This window comes from Poecile atricapillus, chromosome Z, assembly GCF_030490865.1.
Source record: "Poecile atricapillus isolate bPoeAtr1 chromosome Z, bPoeAtr1.hap1, whole genome shotgun sequence".
NCBI classification, from domain to species: Eukaryota; Metazoa; Chordata; class Aves; order Passeriformes; family Paridae; genus Poecile; species Poecile atricapillus.
This window is the reverse complement of record NC_081289.1, coordinates 102,263,410-102,289,347: the sequence shown is the minus strand read 5'-3', so window position 1 is coordinate 102,289,347 and position 25,938 is coordinate 102,263,410. Positions and strand designations below refer to the sequence as shown.

At 37.1% G+C, this 25,938-nt stretch overlaps 1 protein-coding gene across 1 annotated transcript in view; it reads right to left on the bottom strand.

The window, feature by feature from the left end:
• Positions 1–25,938, bottom strand: part of ADAMTS19 (ADAM metallopeptidase with thrombospondin type 1 motif 19) — a 139,102-nt gene that overhangs the window by 64,724 nt on the left and 48,440 nt on the right. Inside the window, exon 8 of the mRNA XM_058826247.1 lies at positions 413–518. Coding sequence (XP_058682230.1) covers positions 413–518 — 106 coding nt within the window. The remainder of the gene's footprint in view (positions 1–412; positions 519–25,938) is intronic.

Here is a 25,938-nt window from a genome sequence, read left to right as displayed (position 1 = left end):
ATAAGGGCTCTTCCAACTTATGATCTCATTAAAATGTTTGTTGGCAACAAATATTAGAGTTGGATCTCTTACACAATACCACAGTCAGCAAAGAAAAAACATCTTGGGGCACCTGTTTTTCCCTAGACAATGGCAGTCTTTCCAGTTAATACATTTATTTTGTAGCTATAAAGACTTTTTGTATTATTTCAAGTCATAAACATTTTCTTAAGCTACATACCATATATCAATACATGTTACTATTATTATTATTATTGTTATTATTATTATGAGAAACAGTATTTTCTGAATTTTTCATTTAATTTAAATCCCCACCTTATAGAAAGAAAAACTGAAGTATAAAATCAAATTAGTCAAATCATAGTAGCATTACATGCAAATGAATACTAGGTTTTAATATCCACATACTTACTTGTGACCCATTTCATGAGCAATTGTAAAAGCCAGATTCAGACCATTGTCCTCTGCAATTATACATTTTCGTTTCTCACTGCACATTCCACTCAGGTATGCTATACCTAGGAAACACAACCATCACATTCAATTATTTTTTGCTATTACTAAATTTATATAAGACGGCAGAATTAGACCCAAACAAGACAGAAACCTTGTTGTGGTCAGAGCCATCCAAGTATATAAACAGATATCTGACAAATGTTTACTTACTCAATTTGCAACCAGTGGTAGTATTAACTCACAGTAGTGATTACATGGACTACAATGCACAGGAAATGCATTCTTTAAAAGCATTGCTTGGTACCTTAATGAGATGTGATAGAACACATATATGACTGTCAGTACTGCTGTGAAGGAAAATAAATGTCTACAACAACAGGGCACAAGTTTCAACAGGTATTTCCTCTGACAGACTTAGAATAGAGTGCAAAGCACAGAGTAGTGCCCCTACACTTATCACTACTAAGTACTCATAAAGCATTCAGCATGTTAAAGGTTTTAAAAATGTTTAGAGGAGCCAGATGTCCCGGAATAGTTCATAGGAGACTGCAGCCTGTCAAACATATTTATTGTAGAGGCTACAACGCTTTTACTACATAATACCTTAGTTTTCAAAAAACCTGATGAAGCCTTAATGTCAGGGTTTTGAGTTCAAATTCAGCTTCTTAAAAGTAGAGTGTCTGTAACTGTAAAAACTTAAGGAATGTGAAGCTTAATTTGGGTAATGGTAAATTTTTCAGACCACGAACACATTTAGCAGGGACAACTGTCGTCGCTCGTCATTTGAAAATTTGGAGTAAGCAATCAAAACACCTTTTCGTGTCTTTGGCCTTCTTCCCAGGAGCTTCCTTTTAATGGAATGGTGCCCTCCGGTTCAGCATGTTTGCTGGATATTTGCATGTAAAGGTCAAGTTTGAAATATTTGACAGTATTTGAAATTTAGTCATAATTATCATTCCAAGTTAATAAGATAAGTCATTTTTCTTACAGTCCAAGTATCTGGCAGTCTGTGAGCAGAACGCTTCATCCACAAGTAGTAGTAACCCCATCACTATTCTGCCAGCTTTTGAGTGTTTCCCTCAAAAGAACTGGCTGAAAGCTTTTGTACACTGAACTCTTGTCAAAAAATGTTGTCCAGACTGAACAAAATAACAAAAAATTAAATTAGAATAAGGCAGAGTATTTCAACTTTTACTATATGTTTCCTAAACAGGGAATAGCCTCTGGGAAATAAAAGAAAAAGCAAAATCAGGTCAAGGCAAAATAAACCCAGTCCTTCGAATGAGACCTGATGCTAAACGTAGGTATCACTTCTATTTATGTGAATAAAAATCAGAGAAGAAATGCTCTGTAATGTGATGTTTTATTTCAAAAATGTTATGCTACAATGGCTGAAATAAAATCAGGAATATTTCTAAAATAATTTTGTGCCTTGTAGTTCCACAATTATATGCATCTTCTTTTAAGATTTGAGAATGAAACTGAGAAAGATAGAAAGGCTTTCAGTGCTGGAGTTTGAAGAAATACAGTTGGTAACAATACCAGAAGAAGCAAATATCAGGGTCCTGTCTTCAGCTATCATCACTGAACTTCATAATTGGTTCAACTAAATAGAAAAAGCACTCTTGCCACAGATAAAACCCATTACTATATTTTGAAGTGTTGGGAGTCATCATTTGTTATAATGCAAAACATTCAGAAATACTTTTCTTGCTGTGCTGGTTCTGGCTGTGATAGAGTTAATTGCCCTCACAGTAGCTGGTAAGGAACTATGTTTGGGATATGTGTGTATGGTAGTTTGGCATTTAGAGAAAAAAGTACAAAACACCCACGGAAGTGATTTCTCTGAGAGAGGCTGCTGGGAGTTTCATCTCTGCTTGAGATCAGGCCAATAGCTGGCCAGTTCTGAGAACTGACAGCAAGCATTTGGCACCACTGAAAAGTAAGATCACCTTTGTGAATACCACCTTTTAAAAATCCAAGCCTGGGAACTTTGTTCTTTTTCCTTCCAGCCTTGAAAGTTAGCAGAGCTCTGGTGTGGCTGGCCATACTCCCCCGCGGCCTGTAGGAGCGGATGGGCCAGCCGCTGGTAGCGGCTCCCTGGTGGGGGCTGTGCTGCAGCACGGCCTTCTCCTGGGAAACCCTCGGGGTCCCATCCCAGCGGGGTGGCCAAAGCCCTTCCCAGGGGGCCCCCAGCCCTAGGCTGGGCCAGTCCACCCCTGCTGACCTCTCGCCAATACCGCCCCCACTCCCATGGCCTGCACAGACGGCTCCAGACCAAGGACCATCCACTCTTTCCCAGCGGCTGCCAAGCTGAAATCCGACACCATGAATACCTGCTGTGGCTCGGGCCAGATTTAACCCTTTCACTACACAGGTGAGACCTGCAGACTTTAATCTCTCCAAGAAGACAAAAGTATGGGAGTGATCAACACGTAAGGAAACAACATGAAACATCAAGGTCAGTAAAAGAGTCATGCCTCAGGTAGAAGGAGAATGAGGAGATGCTCTAATAAGCTGAAATATTCTTTCGGCAGGGCCATAGAGATGGACAATAATGTTCTGAAAAATAGCTCCTTTAATGAATGAAAAAAGTACTAGGGGAGTGAAGTATTCAAGCTGTAGATCTGAGCAAAGGCATCCATTGATGGAGCTAAGCAAATGGTGGAGTAGCTGTGATCCCATGAGATGCTTGAACAGAGAGATGAGAGCTGATGAAGACCCTTTGCCCCCAGGGAGAGAAGAAGAAAACCTCTGTTCTCAGAGATGATCACAGAGACAGATGGAGAGAACCTTTGCCTTTGAATAACTCATCCTTAAGATAATACCCCATAAATTCATGGCCCATGAACATACCTCTGAGTAGTGTACAAATGGGAGGAAAACATGATGGCAGAGTTTGTGCCCTGGTTACTGACATTCGTAGAAATTAAAAACCATGAGAGAACTGTTTCTTTTGGAGAAGTCTCCATGGCACAACAAGAAAAAACTCCTCTCCCTACATAGACTGATGAAAAAGCTATTTTATAGTTGGCACTGCTTTACCATCCCAGCTTTTGTTTCTAAGTTGTCAGTTGAGAAAGGAAAAAGTTTGGGTGGGGGTAGAAAAAGTTTCTGAGGTTTTATTCTAGTTTCTTAGTCTTGCAGTCCTGTTAATAAAATTTCTTTATTTCTTTTAAGCCTGTTTTGCCCCTCTCGTAATCCGTATCTCACATCAAAAAATAAGTACCCTGGTGATTTTAGCTAGTCCTAAAAACCATCACAGTGTGAAACAGCGAGGGTAACATGGGGAGGTGCCACTTGTTGGTGAGCAGTGGTTGCACAGATTCAAGGCCTCTACTCCTCCTGGCACCACCTCACCACCAAGAAAGCTGGGGCTGGGCTTAACAGTGGCAGAGGAACAGCCAGTACAAATGACCCCAGCTGAACAGGACACCCCGCACCCTGTAGCCTGTGCTCTCCCTAGCAAGAAGACTAGAGAAGATGCTGCCAGGTGGCTGATGCTCAGGAACTGGCCAGGCTTTGGTTGTTTGGTGGTGAACAATTGTTTTCAGCAGCAACATTTCTCTTACTTGACTTTTATTTATCTCTGTTTTTTTTTTCTTTTCATTATTAATATTATTGTTATTACTGGTTTTTTTTATTTCAGTAGGAAACTACTTTATCTGAATCCATTGCTTTTCTCACTCTAATCCTTGCAATTCTCTCCTCCCATTTCACTGTGTGAGGAGAGAGCAAGCAGCTGTGTGATGTTTAGTTGCCATCTTGAGCTCAGTCATGACACTGTTGATGGCTGTTCTCAGTTGGATAAAACTTACTTGCTGGGATCCACAGAAAGAGTTTCCAAATCTCTCTCTTCCTGACGATGCTCGGTACTTTAAACTGTATGATAATCTCTGGTTTATGTATGATAATCTCAAGGGATGATCTGTATGATAATCTCAAGGGAAAAGCAGTTCCCTAACCTTCTGACCTATAAAATGGCAGGTTTTTCCATACAACGTGAGCACTACTAGTTGCTGGTAAGAATTATGAACGTTTCAATTTTCATACCTGTTCTGCAAAAGAAGTGGTCAAGATTATTAAGAATTTTCAATAATACTCATATATTGATCATAAAATGCTCATATAATACTCAAGTAATGCTCATATAAATCTTCACATATCACCAAAACTGTTTTCATACTTGAAATTCTTTGAAGAAAATAGATTATGTTTGAACTTTTTAAGTTTGGCAGACAAAACATAAGATTTAAATTTCATTGAGATTAAATTAGGTTGCTGATTCTAGAAATGTGCAAAAGCATCAAAAGCAATTAATGCTTTATGACTTCTCCCCTATTCAACAAATTCAACCTCATATGTGCAAGCCACATTGAACAGCAACTGCTGGCTGTAAATCAGCCAGCTACTAGCTGTGAACTAGTCTCATGTCTTTGATTATGAATTTCACATGTAGTGGAAAAGAAACTGACTTCAGTAACCAGCTGCTTTTGCTTAGTTTTCTGTGCGTTAGGTAAGAGACAGAATTTCTTCTTTAAATATATTTACGTTCACTACAGCTTCCTGTGGTTTATTAACACAGCTGGAACTGCTCCAAGGTTAAATCCACATTAAGAAAAAAAAAAAAAACCAAAAAAAAAAAAACCAAACCAAAAAAACCTACCAAGAAAAAAACAAGCCCAAAATAAAAAAAGTCAATGAACAATTGCTCACCTGTTTTGCTTAACATATTCCTAGTGAACCCCAGTCTCAACACACTGTTTCAAATTAAAACACTTAGTATCTAGTAAGTATTGACTAGAAATCAGTAACCTCATCTCACTGACAACGTAAGGAAGGATCCAATTATTTATCTATAAAAAGCTATGTTTTAAAACAAAACAAAACAAACAAAAAAATTAAAAAAGAAATCTTGATTGAATACATGTCAAATGTAATATATGCAAATTACTTCTCTCTGTGGATAACTTTTTTTCAAGTTAATTCAGAAGAAAATACATGCCACATCAACTAAAAGAATAAAGCTGTAGGTTTGTGCCTGAGAAGAACCATATAAGTGACTACATTTTGTTATCAAACATGTAAACATCCAAATTAAATAAATGCTGTTTCAAAAAAAGTGGAACTTTTCCCCAAGTCATAGCAGTAGTTTGTTACTCCTGCTATTAGTAATACCCATAGACACGGGTGTTTCATTCTACAAACTATGACAAAGTTCATTGTTTGTTAATGAACATCTTCATCAAATCACCAAACTACTTATTCTTTCAAATTAGGTGCACATCTACACCCTTTCTGTTGAAAAGTGCTAGTTAGGCTGACAGAGATGTTACACTTAACGCCTCACCAGCTAAAGCATCTGAACAAGTCTGCTAGCTTTACCTACTCATTCATGACCAGCTGCCTGTAACATAAATCCACTACCTATGTTAAAAAGGCTATTGTCAGCATTGCCCCTGGGAACAAAAACTCCACAGTAAAAAAGCCCCCAAAGAGAATCACACTAAGAGACATGCATTCAAACTTACAAACACTGGTTTTCCTCACAGTGCCCATAAAATATGTAGGTACGACTGTAATACTGCATTTCTAAAAGAAAATGTTTCTTTTATTTTTACAATGAGCACTGTAAAAATAGAATTAATATTCTGGAAATCTAATCAGCCAAATTACTTACTTATCCTGCTTAAATTTCTTTTCCTCTGAACTTTCTGGTTTCAAAACACATCAAAGATTTTTGTCATGGTATTAGCTATGTGTTTATTCAGATCTTCCAATAGCATGATCTTCCTTCACATTATCAGTGGTGCACAAAGCTCACAAGCCACTACAATAGAAATATAATTTAAAGCCCAAGTACATCTAGCTTTTGATTCACAAATAAAAATTTTACAGTAAAAAGTACTTTTAAAAATATTTAAAATTAACTGGTAAAGCAATGGGCTTCTCAGCATAAAAAACATTACTTAACTGCACTTGATTACTAATCTAACAAATGATTTCTTTAGCAGACCAGATACTTTTCTTAAAAAGCAGGAGAAAAAAGTTTTCCACAGAGCCGACACTTCAAAGTCTAATTAGCACAAGCTGTTCTGAAGAGAGTCACAGATGACTTCCAGGAAAAACAAGTTCTGTCAGTTGTCTGTGAATCAGTAGCTCTTAACCACGGCAGTAATCAAAACAAGACAGTTAACAATCAGAAATCTCAAATACAAAATGCAATGCCCAGGAATATTTGTTTTTCTCGTTTAAAGTGAGAGAAAGAACACTGAGGACAAATATACCTATACATGTGTGTGTTGTATCTTCACAAACACACATCACCGCAAGACATTAGAGAAAATAACAGGGTACATTCAAATCATCTTCTGTTGCATTATTCCCAAATGTAACTTACATTTTATTAATGTCTTCTTTTGTTTTATGATTTATGTACATCTCAGAAAAGCCATGCTTTCAGGAGAACATAAAAAACTACACTAATTTATATGTAGTAATAAGTATGTGATTTTATGTTTCAGAATGGACTATTAAGCTTACTCTTATGCCTTGAAACAAACTGCTGCACTTTAATCCTTAGAGCAGGGGAAAAAGACTAAAAATAGAGAGTATGTATGCATGCAATTGCATTGCAATTGCAAATTGCAATAGCAAATTGCAATTGCAATGTAATTGCAAAAGTATATTTTGAATGTGTGTTTATACAGTTTTAGGTTCTTAGTTTTGTAATGTCTGAAGAGTCCACAAGCCTCTAAGATGCTATGATAAGGATGGGATGGCAAAAGTACTGCAAAATCCTAGTTTTCTTATAAAATGCAGCCCACATGGAAAACATTTCTTCCAAGATGGAATACACAGAGGACACAATAAGCAGATTTTCCCAGCTGCCCATTCCTGGCCTTTGCTGACAAGGGATGTAAGGGTGACCTGAGCTGTCTACATCAGTACTGTCAACTTTAACAGTCAACAAAGTACTTATTCTCTGAATTTGGGTATTCCTTCCTACCTGCATCTACCTGGGCCCATAATCTGTCAAGGCAAATAACTCCAGAGTGTAGTTGCCTGCAACAGTACATATTTTGCTTTTTATGAAGATTGCAGAGGGGGTATTCTAACATAAATACAAAATTCTATTCATCTATTCAGTCATTTATGCCTTCCTACACCTCTGTCACCAAATGCAATGATCAACTGAGAAGATCTAGTGAATTTATCACTAGATAACTCCAACAGAGGCTGTTTACATGTATTTGAAATCTTATGTCCCACTGCATACCTTACCTACTCTTGTCCTGCTACAGTCTTTCGGACAGAAGTGGTTATAGTCAGAAGGACTATTGTACCATGGGTTAATAGAAGACCAATGTAATGACTTTTCTGTGGATTTCTGTTCTTTCCTAGTCGGTCCTAATGTTCAGTTTACTCAGCTGATCACGAAGACCAATGGTATCATGGGTACATTGCATAGCACTGCCAGCAGGCTGAGTGAAGTGATCCTGCCCCTCTGCTCGGCTCTAGTGAGGCCATGTTTAGAGAGCCATATGCAGTTCTGGGCCCCAAAGAAGACAAGGAGCTACTGCAGAGGGTTCAGTGGAGGAAAAAGATGTGACTTGTGATCTGGAGCATCCCTCTTATGAGGAGAGACTGAAGGAGTTGGTCCTGTTTAGTCTGGAGAAGAGAAGACTGAGAGGGGATATCATTAGTGAATATAAATATCTCAAAGGCAGGTGCCAAGAGGATGGTGCCACACTCTTTCCAAGGTGCCCAGTAGCAGGATAAGGAGCAATGACCATAACCAAAATATAAGAAATTCCACCTCAACATGAGGAAAATCTTCTTTACATTGAGGATGAGTGGTAGTTTGACATTAATTGTCATTAAGGGAAAGAAGCAAGACTACTCACAGAAGTGATTTTTTTGAGATAAGCTGCTGGGATCTTCCCTTGTGCCTGAGACAGGCCAATAGCTGTCTCATTCTGAGAACTGACAAAGTTTTACACCATTGAAAAGCAGATCTGCCCCTGTGAATACCACCTTTTAAAAACCCAAGCCCAGGAACCTCTTTCTCTTTTGCTTCTGGTCTCAAAAGGTATCGGAGCTCTGATGTGGCCGGCCCCACCCCCCATAGCCTGTGCACCCTGTGGTGGGGCACCAGGCTGAACCCCAGTGGCTCCCGGGCAGGGGATGGAGGCTGTGGGGCCCTGGCCCCAGCCTGGGCCAGGCCACAGCTGCTGACACTTGCTGACACCAAAAAAAAACCACCCCCCCTCCCCGCTGGCCTGCACCAATGGCTCCAGGCTGAGGACTGCCCGCTTCTCCCAGCGGCTGCCAGGCTGAGGGAAGCACTACTGTGACTGCCACGGATTGGGCAAGATTTAAGCCTTTCACTACACAGGTGAGACCTGCAGACCTTGGTCCTCTCTTCAGGGAGAGAAAAGGACAGAGCGACATGTAAAAGACAACATGAAAACATCAAGGTCAGAAAAAGAAGGAGCCAAGCCTCAGATAGAAGGAGAATGAGGAGATGCTGAACAGGGCTGAAATATTCTTTCGGCAGGGCCATGGAGATGGACAATGACATACTGAAATATGTCCTTTAATTCATGAAAAAGTATTGGGGGAATGAAGTATTCAAGCTGTAGATCTGAGCAAAGGTACCCATTCATGAAGCCAAGCAGATGTTGGAGTAGCAATGATCCCATAAGACGCTTGAACAGAGAGATGAGAGCTGATGAAGACTCTTTCCCCCCAGGGAGAGAAGAAGAAAACCTCTGTTCTCAGAGATGGTCAGAGACAGATGGAGAGAACCTTTGCCTTTGAACAACTCATCCTTAAGATAATAGCCCATGAGTTCATGGCTCATGAACACACCTCTGAGTGGTGTGAAGATGGGAGAAAATGTCAAAATGGCAGAATTTTTTCCTGGGCAGCTCCTACTCGTAGAAATTAAAAGCCACAAGAGAACTGTTTCTTTTGGAGAAGTCTCCATGGCATGATGAGAGAAAACTCCTCTCCCTACAAGGACTGATGAAAAGTCTATTGTATATATAGTTGGTCCTGCTTTACCATCCCAGGTTTTGTCTCTGAGTGGTCAGTTGGGAAAGGAAAAAGTTGGGGAGGAGTAGGAAAGGTTTCTGGAGGTTTTATTCTGATATTTCTTATTCTTGTAGTCCTGTTAATAAAGTTTATTTATTCTTTTTAAGTTTTAAGCCTGTTTTGCCCATCTCCTAATCCATATCTCACAGTAAAGAATGAGTACATGCCCTGGTAATTTTAGCTAGCACTAAAACATTATTTAGTGCGTTGGCTGGGAAACTCAAATTAGTGGATCTAAATCATTACAGGATGTCAGAGCACTGGAACAGGCTGCCCAGGAAGGTTGTGGAGTCTCCCTCTCTGGAGACATTCAAACCCACCTGGACGTGTTTATTTTTCACCTACTCTAGGTGAACTTGCTTCTGAAGGGGGATTGGACTGGATGATCTGCAGAAGTCCCTTCCAACCCCAACAATTTGGGATTTTTGGAGAACTGTCCCTTACCATTCTCCGACCTCTTCCCTCAGTGGCAGCAAAGTCCATAACTTCACACATATAGGCTAAAGACTATTAGTATTTTCCTTAATATGCATTATTTTGTCTATACTTCCGTCTTCTCTTTCACTTCCTTTTCAGTACCTTGATATCTGAAAAATTCTTATTGTCAGTTTTATACGAAACTATCCAGAATGCTTCCAACCGTATGAAAGCATATGCAGGCTACCACTATTTGAAAGAGTTTAGGAAGCAAGGCAGCTCTGAACTAAAGGATACTTTCTTCTAGTGTAAAAATTGACAAATAATTCCCATGTCTTCTTTCCTAAATTTTAAGCCACATATAAAAAATTCTTTCAAACGTAAAGGAAAATATTTAATGCCATAACACACTATAACATGGTCACAAAGTACAGTCAGCATACTTTTAAAATCTTTTAATTGCTTCTTTTTTTTTTTTTAAGGCATCACCAAGTGGAAAACTTGTCCATAAAAATATGCATGAATAGGAAAAAACACAGATGGAAAAGAAAACTGCATAGAGTTAAATGAAAAGCAGAAAGTAATAAATTTGAGAAAGTCAGAATTTCCTTTTCTCCTCATTTAACCTTCTTTCTGTAATCTAGAAGGAGAAAAAAACACCCAACCTGAATAGCTTTATATGATTACTGTTGATGAGGTCTTTAATGATTCTATTCAGAAGAAAATATGAAAAATTGGATATGAAGTTCTATGCAATGAAAATTTTCTTTGCTTCATATTTTCTTATGCTACTAATATGAAAGAAAAACCAAATGCAACCTTTCTAAGAAGTAACTCAATCTTCTAAGAAATTTAAATAGTTTACTTTAACTTCCTCATGGCATGTTCCTCACGAGCAACTTTTCTGATGTTTGTTTTATGGTACAGAAAATTAATAAGAATCCTGAGCTAAATTTATAAAATAAACATTTGGACAGAAGTAGAAATGTCTATTTTTAGGACTTGCACAATAAAGACTTTCAGTCCTTAAAGTACCTGGGTAAATTATAAGAGTGCCTTATGAAGGCTTCATGGAACTGTTCTATACAATCAAAAAAGATGCGACTTTGAAGACACCTCACTTATTTGGCAACAAAACTGAATGATGCTCACCTAGTAAAGGGAAAGTATGGATGCTAACTGTGAAGCAGGGAGCAAGGTGCCTGTGGAAATTGCAGGCCACATAGCTTTCTCAGTCTTGCCTGGGAAAGTGGCCTGGGAATTCATAAGGAGGAATTAAAACAACCCTCAGAGGCAGAAAACAGCCTTGCAGGTGCTGTTTGTCTGTTCCTTGTTTTCTTGCAAGAGAAAGTCGAGGGGTGGTGTACCCCACTGACCAATGATGGTAATGTGTTAGTTTACTAACCAATAAGTTTTACTTTTCTGTACTTTTCACGTATTGGTCTATAAAAAAGACCTGAAGTAATAAACCGAGAGAAAATTCTCCAGTTCAACTCCACGAGAGAGTCTGTGTTGTTCTTTATGCCGTTCCCAACAAAATGACAGGAAAGTTTGTTACTTAAAGAACCAGCAACAGGTTTCAAGCTTAGCATGAGAACAGCTCTTACCAAATACATGCATAAGTAAATTAATCTTGAGGATATGCTTTTCACTGATGCATTGGACAGACATGACAGATAGGCAGCTTCCTTTGAATGATTATCACATGCCCCAGATCATTTGTTTAGGCCTACTTCCTACCATAAAACTGTTTATATACATCAACAAAAGCCTTTGTTATTCCACAAAATGGTGAAATGATGACAGTGAACACTGCAGTACACCATAGGAAGTAATTTTAACAATTCAAACTTGCTTTCTGTTTTATAACTTGTTCTACAATTACATTTTCTTTAAAGGTGGGCAATGTGACAATGTTTCTTGGCAGTCAGGCTTTCCCACACAGCACCTAAGGAAAGACTGCTATGAATGCATCATCATAATGTCTGGGAAACACATAAGCCAAAGCATACACTTCCCATTTCTTCTTTGCTCTTGAGACCACATGCACCACTACTCCAGACTGACACCTACACTTGTCATAGTGCTACAAGGTGTACATGGTATGAAGGCTGTAATTTATTCATTTGACTGTCTCTACACTTCTGCACACTCACATATATTCACTTTTCTTTTTCTTCTCTTTTGATCTTTATTTAGTCCTTCTTCTATTTTTCTTTTCCAAACCTACCTATCTTAAATATACCTGTTTATTAAAAAAAAAAAATTACCTTTTGATTTCTGATCAATAGACCCCTAAAAGAGGTGTGGTGGGCAAGGGTGATGTACTTACGAAGCTGAGCAAAGATTGTAGTGAATGACTGACCACAGCTGTTGCAAAGAAAACTGAACCCAAAATGGACAGGAGTGCCAGTTTTAGATAAATGCCTTTATGAGTTCAATGGATTAACTGCTTACGGAAATATTTATCCCTGAGTTAATCAAAAGAGTGTGAATGGCTTCCTGAGTTAGCCAGCCCAGCAAGGGGTAAGTGCATTTGTAGCTCTGCCCAAAACAGAGAATAAAAACTGAATAACTGACAAAATGAACTTTGAACAGAGCAACGGGCTTGAGCAGGCTTTAACATGCATATTCCTTCCCAGCACCGGGGGATGCTCAGCATCATGACAATGACCATATGAGGGCCAATAGTGAGAGTGAAATTTGCACTGTGATCCCACAGTACACTGCAACAGGTACACTATGGCTTACACTGATTACAGTATATTGCCACATCATTCTGCTAAAATCAAAATCCCACATAACATCAACTGTCTTCAGGTAAGTATATTTTGTTTTAAACATTAAACCCTCCCCATATGGAATACCTGGTTATAGAATTCTCACCCTCATGCATTTTCATTGCTCCCCACAAAGGATATTTTTTCAAATATAGAAGAAAAAGTAATACTGTTCTATACAGCATCCACACAGAACTAGTCTTTTCTAAAACATATTCTCTTCCTTGTTGTTTTCAGTTTGAGCCAAGTTCCGTTCAGTTGCTAATCAGAAACTAATCTCATATCAGAGCACGTAGTAGCTCTTGAAACTATCAGGAAGCAAGTGGGACCACTGTGAACACAACATGGGAATATGCAGGTGGCTATCTGTATTTATTAGCGCCACACAAAAGCTTATTAGAGGAGTTCTTGAAAGTCAAAATTCTCCGCGAAGCTCTTTTAAGACACAAATTATTCCTCAGATCATTTAAAAATAGATGTCCCATTGCAAAAACAGATAACAGGAAAAAAAAGTATTATGAGACCTGCATTTTTCCTTCTAGAACACTTTTTTAGAAACACCTGATACATGGAACAAATCTTTCATGCTTAAACAGCCTCATTAGTGTTGGATGACTTATATCTGGTATTTGTCCATTCAGAAGTCTGTAAGAAATAGAAGGCATAGATTTCTTAGGACTAGTATTTTAAAAGAGTTAACTTTAACAAAAAGAGAGAACAAGTTCATATTCTAGCCCAGTATAATTGTGCAAAATGTTTTAGAGGCTTGTAAACTGAAGTTTCTCCTACAGTATGACTTTCAAAGGGAAAGTAGGAACAACAGCTTCTAGTCTGAGTTCAAAGGCAGGCACCTTTGCCAAAAAGGCAAGTGAAATTTTAGTTTGCCAAGAATACCAGAGTACAAGAAAACACAGTATAAATACCTGCTACCAAGAAGAAAGACAAACTACCATATTTGATGAAGACAACCCTTTCTAATAATTTCTTACATTTTTGTTCTCAGGTGCTTTCTTGCTGCTGCCAGTCATTTAAATTACCTTTTTATTTTTTAATTTAATCACTATTTAAGCATATTTTTATAAAAATAATGTACATAAAGGTTTGGTCAATTAAAAAATACATTAAATGTCTGGAAGACATTAAAACACCCTAACACTTTCTTTTTAAGTATTTTTAAAATAAGTCTTATACTTTGATGTCATGGGCCCTAGCATAAGGCAATAGGAAGCACAGTGCACAGAAACAGCATGTTGATGAAAATGCTGACATAAGTGTAGGTTTTAGACTTCCAGGGGGACTATCCAGGGGCTTTAAAACCCTAGTTTTCAAGATCAATTCTGAGGCAGTCTCTATTTTCCAAATGGAAATTTGACTTCACTTCTGTGAAACAAAAGATTGTGCTGGCCTTAAAACTTGAGTGCATCTATAATTTCAAGATTTAACATCCTCTGTTATTTGTAAATAGAAAGAAAAAAAAAGTAGAAAATACTTATTGCACTCCTATTTTAATGCAAATGCTGTATGTTTACAACTCTCTCTTGTCTCTGATTCTGCCTCTGAAAAAATTTGACTCTCCCCATAAAAAATGTAGTCCTGGAACACAAGATGGTACAATTAGCTTTCAGAACTGCTTCTACTGCTGCGCAGTGTGAGTTCACTTTAACATATTTTAGAATACTTCAAGCCTACAACTCTATACACTTGGATCAAAATATATTAGCATCACAGAGTAAAATATACACTGGAAATAATTAAGTATTATGTCACTCCATCCAACTAGTGAAAATATTCACCCAGGTGCTCATCTCTCTTCTTGCCTTCCTGACATCTGGGTTTCAGTTCTCACATTTACAAAATGTGCAGCTGCTAAAGCTGCCCCCATGTTCTGTGTATCTACACACATTGCAACGCCTTTCAATTCACCTCCTGTCTCATTCCATCAAATCATTTTTTTCCTGAATACGTTTCCCAGGCTTGTGTAACATCAATTCCCCTTACCAATTTGATCTACTGATAATATATCACCAATGCTTTTCCTGGTCTTAAAAGATTTACAGCCTTGATACCCTATTAAGCTGATTTTCCTGTAACTTAGTTTGGGTGCCTTCTTCCTGGAAGATGGCTGGTACCATCCCCTATGCAAAAAAACAGTGTGAAATTGCTCATGTTATTTTCACACTACAATACATTATTCAGACCTATTTTGCTTCTTGCAACAAACTATGAAGAAAACAAGACTGTCTTGCTTTCTTTTGCAGCTTATTTTATTATACCAATCTTGGTGCGGAAATGACACTCTGTTACAGAAACATAAAATTGTTCCTTGATACACAGGGCTTCAGCACAGTAAAATATTCCCTCATTTTCTGCAACCTGAGTGATTCCTGTAAAACATTTCTCATGTTTTTATGATACACTCAACAGTGATATGGAAGTGATTATTTTACTGTTGCTGAGATCACACTTATAGAAAATATTCAGGATTTTTTTTTTTTAATATTTAATGTGGTGTTCTCTCTTTTATGTGAGACAAGGGGCAGCTAGTAGGATTGAAAGGGAATAGTAGTCTGGTTTTCCTTTGATTTTTAGCATAATGTACTACTCTATGGCCAAAGCTTGTGAAGTTTGTACCATTTAAGATTTTTGTGTGAAACTGTACTTTGTTTCACGAAGAGAGAGATGCACTATAAGAAAGTGACTGATATTGGGGCTGCTGATAGCAGAAGCACATCTTACAGGAAATGTGAATTGAATAGCCAGTTGTTCCTTTATACAGAAAACAAGGACCAGATATTGATGCATAGCTTAGCTAGTATCTTTTGATAAATGAGAATAAGGGAAAAGCTATCTTGAGAAGAGTTTTCCACCATGCCTCTTCTCAGCTAAAATAATTTGATTTCAAATTGCTATTGCTATCTGCAGATATTAATCCTGTATTTTGTCTACATTGATATAACTAAGACTATTTTGTTCCATACTGTATTATCACCCGTAATGAAAGTGTTTGTGCTGCCCCAGTAAGAGTCAGTGTTAACTGATCAATGGAGCAATCTGATGAGTTTCTTCAAGTCCACGTCTCAATGCTCTTGCAAACTTCACAAATTCCTGGAGTTTGTTGGTATGATGAGTTCAACGAAAGCAAGCTGAATAGACTGAGAGTACCAGGTCTTTCTTCTTCCAAGGTACCCATTATTTAAAATTACCTTTGAAAAGTCTGCAAGATGATGATGAGAACTAGACTGCAGCATTAATCTCTGCTTGAGCAATCAGAGTAAAGGAAGACTCGATGGTTTATTCAGTGTAGGGGTACTATCATCCCGAGAACATAAAAACTTCAGTATAGACTCAAAACAACTTACCAAAAAACCCCTTGTTGCCACTTAAATGTCACAAAAAGGAGCTATGAAACAGATTCAAACTGAAAGTCTTCCCAAAGATATTTAAATGAAGAGTGAGACTTGGCCCTGTTCTATTCTGCTACCATTTGTGGAGCACTTTTCCTTGTGTTTTGACAAGTTAGATGCAGTTGAATACATCATCCGCAGTTCTCTCCATAAATATGGAGCTCTTTTTGTCTCCTCCTCAGTTAAAGGATTCATGTATCACTGACTTCCAATCCCACTCTTAAAAAAAAATGCTATCTAATTCCATTACACTGCTTTTCTGCCTGCCATTATACAGTTACAGGACAAAGAAACCGATGCATTAATTTCAAGGAGCTGTGTGGTCTCCAAAAATATTGTTCTGAAAACATTTCCACTAAAAAACACCAGGATTTTTTAGTGCACAACACTGTATAAAGTTGACTATTCATGCATAACTTTGCAAAATTTTCTTTTGAAGGGATAAAGATACTACACACAAGCATATCTATGAAGACCTGAACACAAGACTAATATTAGCAAAATGGTTGGCTAGGCAGAAAACAGGTATTTTACAGCCACGTATCTTAATGCCTTTAATTTTAATGTGTGACAGCACATTTTACTTTTTTATTTTTAAAACTTACTTGTATGGATGATACATTAAGTGAAGAACAACTCTTTATACAAACTAATCCAGAGATTTATGGCAAATAGAGAAGCTTATTATTGATGCATGATTATTTACAGCTCCAACCTACATGATTTTATATCTTTCATATAAAAAAAACATAAAAGATGAGTACTGAAGTTGTGAAATCCAGGAGACAATGAAAGGTATTTTTAAGTCCTCAAACCTGCTTGGATCTGATTCAGTTTTTCAAAAATTTCAATGAACAGAGTGACACAAAACTTAATTCACTGTTTAATGCATTGAGAGGGTCATTACATCGCTCCTGCTTTTTTTTATATTTTGCAATCTGATTAGCAAAAATAGTAAATTCTCTCCTAGAGAAACCATTTTACCTAATCTTAACTAAGCCATGTCCACTTCTGTCTTCTGCTTTGTGTCTCACCACCCTGCCCCAACCTTGGCATGAGCACCTCTAAGAAATGTGCTATGTGCACCATGGCAGTATTGCTTTGAGGCCTCACTGATTTTTCACTTCTGCATCTGGCATGCTTAAGTGAAGGATTCCCACATGAGTTACAAAGTACACACTATTCACAAGACAAACACAAATTACTGTCATAATTAGCTTGTAATTTCCTTCTTTTTTCTTTAACACATAGTAAACATGCACTAATAGATGAGATTCATTTTTCTCCTTACTTTGGAGTGTTTTTTTCTGATAGACATGGCAGTTTTGTCTATGGACAAAATTATGAACTGAAGTTCCAGACTGAAACATAAATATTTTAAATGCTATTCAGTGTAATGTTAAATTCTTACTTATAGTACATGTCTCTATATTTCAAATTCCTTTGAAAAATGATTTTAAATAGTTCAGATAAGTTGAAACTAAACACAGAAAACAAGAGATATAAATAAAAGATGTACCTAGAGATGAACCAGCATTACCTGTAGAAAAATGACAAAGTTTTACTGCATTTTCACAGAAAGAATATGAAATTATGAGGTCCTGTGGTTGGTACTGAGGCATCTTACACCACCCCTTACTCAAGTCAAGAACCAAATTCAGAGCTTGATCTTGTAGCTGAATCCACTGGGGCTTAAACATATGTGGAGAACAAGGATCACATATTAACTAAATGAGAAAGAGCACAACTAAATCTGAACTGGAATGTGCAACAGGAATTAGACACAGGTCTAATCCAATAGTTATGATTTCAATATAAGAAAAAATCACATCTAACCTCAGAGATATTTCAAGACAGACACTATCTGAAAAAGTTTATTTCTTTAGTAACCGAGGAATGATTGATCCTTTAATACTATCTTAACAATAGTGCATATATTTTTTTATTTAGAACTACTACACAGATAAATAGCTATTGTACAAATAAATAGTATCAAAGGCAACCATGCACACCATCAACAAATACACAAAATTATCCCACATATCAAATGAGCAACATGTTTCAGCCTCAAAATTTCCTTGAACTAGAACATCCAGAGGTTAATGGAAATTCAATACAGAATATCATAGATTTTCTCAGCTCTATCTAGCATTTACATAGACTTCATTGTAAACATCTGAAACTATATTTAGACATGAAAATTAACCTTCCCATCCTCCGAAACACACTCAAAGGCCCTACTGCTTCCTTAGACAGACTTTTTACACACACCTAGCAAGAAATCAGCACGTGACCTCTGTAGTACAATCTGAAAAACTAAACAGAAAATACCTTTTTTCCATTACTTTCAGCTCTCTAAATACATTGGCTAAAGACTTCAAAGTAAAATAACATAAAATAAGAAAACAAAGGAATTGCCTGCATCAAGTTCTTGATCAATTGTTTAATGAAGAGAAGACTTGTTTTTTAAGTATGGTAAAGGTCACTAATTAAAGCCTCAGTGATTATGAAATTGCCATCAAGAGTCCATTCAGACAGATTCATTCTCTGTCACCCTACTACTGTTGAGATTAATTAAGCTTTAAACACTTCAAATAAAGCACTGGAAAATGAAACAATCTGATGTGTTGTAACCCAGCAATTTTCTGTCTGAGTTACAACATCGCTTGAAAACAAAGGTTTGCATATCTCGATGTGAAAACTTCTGTCTCTGGTCTCACTAGAGTCTTGTCATTTATTGGAACTCATTAAAATAGCAGCTAAGGTATCTGCATCTTAAGAGTTTTGCTGGAAACATGAAGCTAAATAATTTTTAGAGCTGAATTTAGTATGAGAAGAATAAAGTTGAGGTTTGTAATAACAATGTCTGGATTTGATGACTGACTACACGTAGTCAGCATTCTGCGCTTCTGAGAAACTGCACCAGAAATGCATAATTCATTTGATGTTTTATGACATATGAGGAAAACTAAATTCTATTTACTTATTTTGCTTTGTTTTTTCATATTTATTGAATTTGCAATTAATTAGGATCTGTTTTGCTGTGCTTATATAACTCAGTGACAAAACCAAATTTTATTCTGTAGGCTGTAGAAGTCAAAATATTCCAATTATTTTTAAAAAGCTTGTGTATTAAAGGTATTTGTGTACTAGATACACTGGACTATCATATGGCTATCACTTCCCAGGGAACTTTTCCATTTCTACAAAAAAAATCAATGTTCATAAGTCACATGTGAATAATGGAGCTACTCAGGCATTTCCAGCTACACATTTGACCTAGAGTGCTTTTCTTTTAGAAGAAACAAATGTCCAGGAATTAAAATTGAGTGAGATTTCTTCAGCTAGCTTTCTATAAAAGCACTTAAAAGATGGTCCTGCTCTCATTGTATGAGGTGTTTACTTTCTATGTAAGTCTGTGAATTATTACTGTCATGATTCTGCTGTAAAAGAATGTTGTATGAATGCAAAATTGCATGTATTGTAAAGGTTATGTGAATAACTTAGGTTAAGTTAGACATTGGAAATCTCCACAGGAAATCTTCTGCAAATTAACTAGTGAGCGCAGTTGTGTGAATGTCAGAATATCCTTCACATAGATTACAATTTTTAGAGTGTCTCTTGTTCAGTGGGACAAATCAATTCACAGAACAAAATGCAGAGCTTAAAATGCTTTTGCTGTTTTTGAAAATTTTGTCTAGCATCAGTATGTCAGGGAACATTTAAGACCTAGGAAAATTAACAGACTGTAGTTATGCCTTTGCTGGGAGAAACCTGCTGTAATTGTTTCTCATCATCCAATCTGTCATTCAACTGCCCTCCTCCCACTCTGAATTCCCCATGGCACCAAGAGCAGTAACACTCACAACAAAACCAAGCAAATTAATTACACTAGTGATGAATATGTAAGAAAATGATGCATCTCTATGTACAGGTAACCTTGTTCAACAGAATTTTAAAATGGTATATACTCTAAGAGTATTCAATTACTTGAAACGTAACACTTTTCACCAATATCAAACTAGACTGTGGGCAGTCCTGAACTATTAAAAATCCTAGATGTTGCAAAAAATGTTATGAGATTCATTTAAGCATGCTTCCTGCACTTCTATCTGCAAGACTGACTGTACTTGGCTATGTACAGAGCAGAACCTATACACAGGTTCTATATTCTGTCCTATGTGGCAGTCATCCTGGCCCACACCCTAGTTTCAGCTTTACCTGTCTTTACCTGTTTCCAAAAATGCATGTCAACTTCAGGACATACCATAAATGACAGGCTCTGGGATTTTTCAGGTTCCTGTTTGTCTTGACTGATGAGAAACCTTCCTATATCCCACAAGTTGCAACACCTGAATAACTCACCGTGCTGATTTGGAACTGCTGGAAGTGCATTTCTTTGATAACTTTGACTCAACAGAGAAGATAAAAAGCAGGACTTCTAAAGTTTCCTTCTGCTATACTGCTGCCTGTGCTCAGTTCAACTTCTTTGCCCGCTTGTTCATTGGTAACTGGTCCTAAGCATCCAGCTTTAGCATTTCCATCATTTACCCTCATTGGACATGGATAGTCTGCCCAATTCCCCATTTCTATCATATCTGTTAATGCAGACAGCTGGTCTAAAACTTTGTCCCCAGAATATAAGGACAAACTCCAAGATCTTTGTATTAAAGATTGATAGCTTTCATATTAGTAAAGAGAAGTAAGTAAATCTATATTTGATATTTTTCTAAGTTGGATGGAAAATATGTTCTTTCACTTCATTTTGGTTTGTGGTATTTATTGTGTAGATGTTTGTCTGATCCCTTATCGATTATGATTTGTATCCACACCATTGAGTTCCTTTGCAACACTACGAAGATCTGATGTCGCCTTAATTTTCTGCTCGTCTTTTTTGTATCTACAACACTAGGTGTTACCAAATTTAGAAATTTTTAATATACTGTATTTATGTCCAAAACCAATCTGACAAGTTTTTAGAGGAATTCTATTGAGAGATTGCATTTCATTGGAAAATATTCTTTAGCAAACAGTTTAGATAGAATCACATGTTCTTATAGCTGTTGTTTTAATTGACAATGTTATCTAAAAATATGCAAACAAAAAAGAAGTCACTGTCTGAGTTTCAGCAGATTAACAGGGCTCCAAACTGATGCAAACACAAGACAAGCATCATTTTAGAATCTTTCCATGCCTGTAACACTGCACTCTGAGAACCTTCTAGTACAGTGTTTCCACAGAAGACATTAGCTAGCAACAAGTCTAATCCAAAAGAAGTATGCCTCAGAGAGTCATAATCTTGATTGCCATGTTTCTTGAAGTGGAAATGTAGACAAGAGGAAGGGAAATTATAATGTGCCTAAACTTGCTTCAAGAAATAGTCTTTCTGTGTTTACGCGTAGGCCTATTTGTTGAGAAAATACCTGTTGATTTCTGAGCATGTGCAATCCCCAGTTGTGATGATTCCATTGCAATGGACTTCACCCTCTGAAAATCAACTATTTAATTACTTTTAAAATTTTTCAGAAATTCAGTAGGATGCCTACACTCATAATTTTACCTGTCATGAGCCCAAGAAAAAGAACATTCCAAATCAACACAAATTGAAAAAGTAGCTTCCTCTAAGTTAACAAAGCTTGTCTGGAGGAGAAACATGCTATGATCCCAAAACAGTTATCTTCTGGGGGAAAAAAAACTCTGGACAATTACATACCTAAACCAGTCTTCTCATTAGCTAAATTAAATTTAATTTGTATAAAAACACCTTCTTATTTTTCCACCCACAGAGAGATCCTCTGTTGTTCCTCACAACCATACTGAAATATAAAGGTCTGAAACCTCTCTTTAAGCTATAGATGAACTGTGAGAATCAAGGGAGCAGCATCATATCACTTCTGTGCATGAAAAAAGGACAGAAGGCATACACATGAGTAAAACAGGAGGGGCCAAAAAGAATATAGAATGCTGCAGTCAACCAGCCAACCAACCAACCAATCAATCAATCCACCAGAGGAAGCTCAAGAACACTCAGATCTGGTCACTTTTCAGCCTAATTGCTTTGTGGTTCTCCACCCAAAATGAATTTCACAGCGGCTGCAACAATTGGCAATGCTGAAATCAGAATAGCTTTGCAGAAATCCATTGATCTAGGCTGACTGATAGAACAAGAGAGTCTTGCTTAACATTTTACAGAAACAAGGGATTAGATAAGGAAGGCAATTATATGAGTTACTCTGGATTTAAGTTATGAAGTAAGAAAGCAGAACCTCAACTCCCTGCATACAGCAGAGATTTCCAAATATTTCTAGCAATAAGGAAATACTTAATATTGAAAGGCATAAAAGAACTATATTTGTAGTGGTTTAGATTTGCTAATTTTGTTTTCCTGGCCAATGCACCAAATGTATGTCGTGGTTTTAAGGCAGTAACTAAAAAATTACTTACTTCTTGCTGTGAGATATGGATTAGAACAAGAGCAAAACAGGCTTAAAACTTAAAAGGAAATAAAGAAAATTTATTAACAAAACTACAAGAATAAGAACACTAGAATAAACTTCCAGAAAACCCCTTTATCCCCTATTACCCAACCATTCCCTTGTACACGTGACAACATAGAGACAAAAAACTTTGGAACTTTGGTGTTTAAAACAGTCCCAATTCCTGCTAGAGTCTTTTCATCAGCCTTTGTAGAGAAACAGAAGTCTTCTTCTGCTAATCTATGGAGTTTCTCACAAGAAAACTATTTCTGTTATAGTTTCCTATTTCTCTGATGCCAGCTGCCCAGAAATCTGTCATCAGTTCACTCCTCCCATTTCACATCACTCTGAGGTGTGTATGGGCCATGAGTCTAGAGATATCATTTTTTAAGGATGAGTTATTCAAAGGCAAAACTCCTCTTCATCTGTCTCTGTGAGCTTCGCTGGAAACAGTTTTCTCATTGCCTCAAGAGGCCTCAAGTCTTCGCTTCACTCTGTTCCAGCACCTCTCTGCATTACAATTACTCTACCTTTTGCTCAAAATCCACACTTTGAACACTCCATTCCTCCCAATATACTCTGTCATGAATTAAAGGAGTCTTTTCAAAACACTATTGTCTATCTCCATAGCTTTAGCAGAAAAATATTTCAGCTTATAAAGCATCTCCTTATTCTCTCTTCCCCATCTAAAACTTCACTCTTTTCCTCACTGTCTTTGGTGGTTTTATGATGTCTTCTGCATGTTGATTGTCTCTGTCTGTCTCTCTGGGAAAAAAGAGTAATCTGTTTTATCCAGGTAGTAAAAGAATTAAAGTCTTGGAAAAACTGCAGATGTTCATGGTGTCAGGTTTCAGTCCAGCAGCAGAAACTACAAACTAAGCCAAGCCGGCCGGCTCCATTTCTCTTCCCTGCCCCCCCCGCCCCCCCTCTTCTGCGGCCTTGTCCAGCCTGGAGGGGCAGGGGGGGAAGGCCAAGACAGAGCCTTGTTACCTTTTCAGAAGCCGGACAAAAAGGGAGCAAGAGAACTCTGGGTTTACATCTTAAGGCGGTGTTCACAAGTTGATCTCACTTTTCAATGGTCAAAACTGCTGTCAATTCTTAGAAATGAATGATAATTGGTCAGGAGAAAAGACTCCCATCAGCCACCAGCAGCTTCAACTTCCTTAGCTCCCAGAGCTACCTTAAAGATAAAGTCACCCCATGACAATATTCTACTTCCAAAATTTCAAGAAACTTTGGGGAAATCAAAGTAATCCCTTAAATAATTCTTCTCTTTCTGTTTACTTTGCAAAACTATAAAATATGAAGTACTAATGAGTTTTGGAGTCACAGAATGATTTGATGGGACCTTAAAGATCATCTAGTTCCAAACCCTCCTGCCAGGAGCTGGGACACCTTTCAAGTTGTTCAGTGGCCCATTCAACCTTGCCTTGAAAACTTCTCTGGGCAACCAATTCCAGCACTTCACCACTCTCTGAGTTAAAGAATTTCGTACCTATATCTAATCTACACATGCCCTCTTTTGGTTTATTGGTTTAAAACCATTTCCCCTTGTCCTGCCTCTATCTGCCGGCATAAAAAACCTTCCCTTCTTTTTCAGAGATCCCTCCAGGTACTGGAGGGCCACAATGAGGTTTCCCCAAAGCCTTCTCTTCTCCACAATGCTTGGTCTCCCAGATAGAGGGATCTTTTTTTCCTAAGAAAGTAATATTTGACAATCAACGCAAATCATATTTTCATCCTTGCAGAAAAAAAAAATCTTGCATTTTTCCACCTTAAATGCTTTTCTGAAAGAATATTTAGAAGATTATCATCACACACTTTGTTCAAAATCATTAACAAAATATAATCCAGTATATATCCAGGGAGGTTTGCCATATGGTTTTGATTTAGAGCAAACATTTTTTTTTTTTGTTAATAGAGTTCTTGGTTAATTATATCTTAAACCATCAAATCTTCATATAAATCACTGTTATTTTAAGAGACAATGAAAAAATACTTTTTGAAGACTGCATAAGTTCTGTACTTTTTGTAGAACAAGACTGGAAGTACAGAAAAGTGTGTTATTTGCCACCTAAATACATGAAAACTTTGTCTACATAACAGAATACTGGCACTTTTTCTCTTTGGCTTAAAAGGATACTCATGTCCAGTCTGAAAACTGTGAGTCTTGGCATGTAATGAGTAAACAATAAATCCAGTATTTGTCTGCATAGCATTCATCTCTGCAAAGAATTATTCCAACATCCAACATGACAATCCTTTCCAATAATGAGGTCTGTCCTGTACATGTTCCTTTTTCATAACTTTCATTTCTAAATGCCTAAAGTGCTACAAGATCATCTCGACTGCCTCACATTCCTGTACAGTTATATTAATATTTCAGAGAGAATTGCTTTATTCCTTTTTTTATGGTAGAGAAGAGTCTGTATTGTGCATTCTTCTGGATTTTTGGAGAGGCGGGGAAGGTGAGGCAAGATCTGGACATTGGGGAATCATAGCATTAGCATTAACATTAGCATTTCTCATTTACTGTCTTTGGCAAATTCTGCAATTTACAGCATGTGATACATCCCTGGAATGTACTGTCACTTTTTGCCTATAAACTTTTTGCATGAATATAGGAAGATCAAACTACCCTTCATTTCCTTTCACCAAACTTTTACTCATCATTTAATATAAAATTTTCCTTTTGGTTTTCCTAGGGGAAAAATAATTCAGAGTAAAGATACCAAAATGAAACCACCTTCTACATGTACTATCAACAATTTGTCATTATAGACCTGTTAGCCTCAAAATAATTGACAGAATATATCTGTGACAGTAAGATAACTTAAAAATTTTCTTCAAGAGAAATGTGCAAAGTTTTTCAACACTCCTCTTTAGATGAGCTCCAGAATTATGGTGGACAAGAATCTCAGGAAATTATCTTCTAAATAGTGAGCATGGACCCACAGTACTATAAGTATTCATGGAAAAAATTATACACTACATTTACGGAAAGGCGCTATATTCATCTGGGAAAATAATGATTGAAATTCATTAAATAAATGATGAAACGTAAGAAAAACAATGACCTTTGCTTATGCTGCACAATTGTACCTATATGGAAAGAATTACACATACAAACTGCGGTTCAGTTCCTAAAGAAACCTCCAAACACAGAGAACAGGGAAGTCCACAGCAGCCAATCCACAATAAGCCAGGTCATTCAGCCAAGGTATCTACTTAATTTTGCTTATCACAGTATTAGGACTGCAAATCCTTTACTCCCTGTGCTCTTAACAATTAATAGACTGCCACATT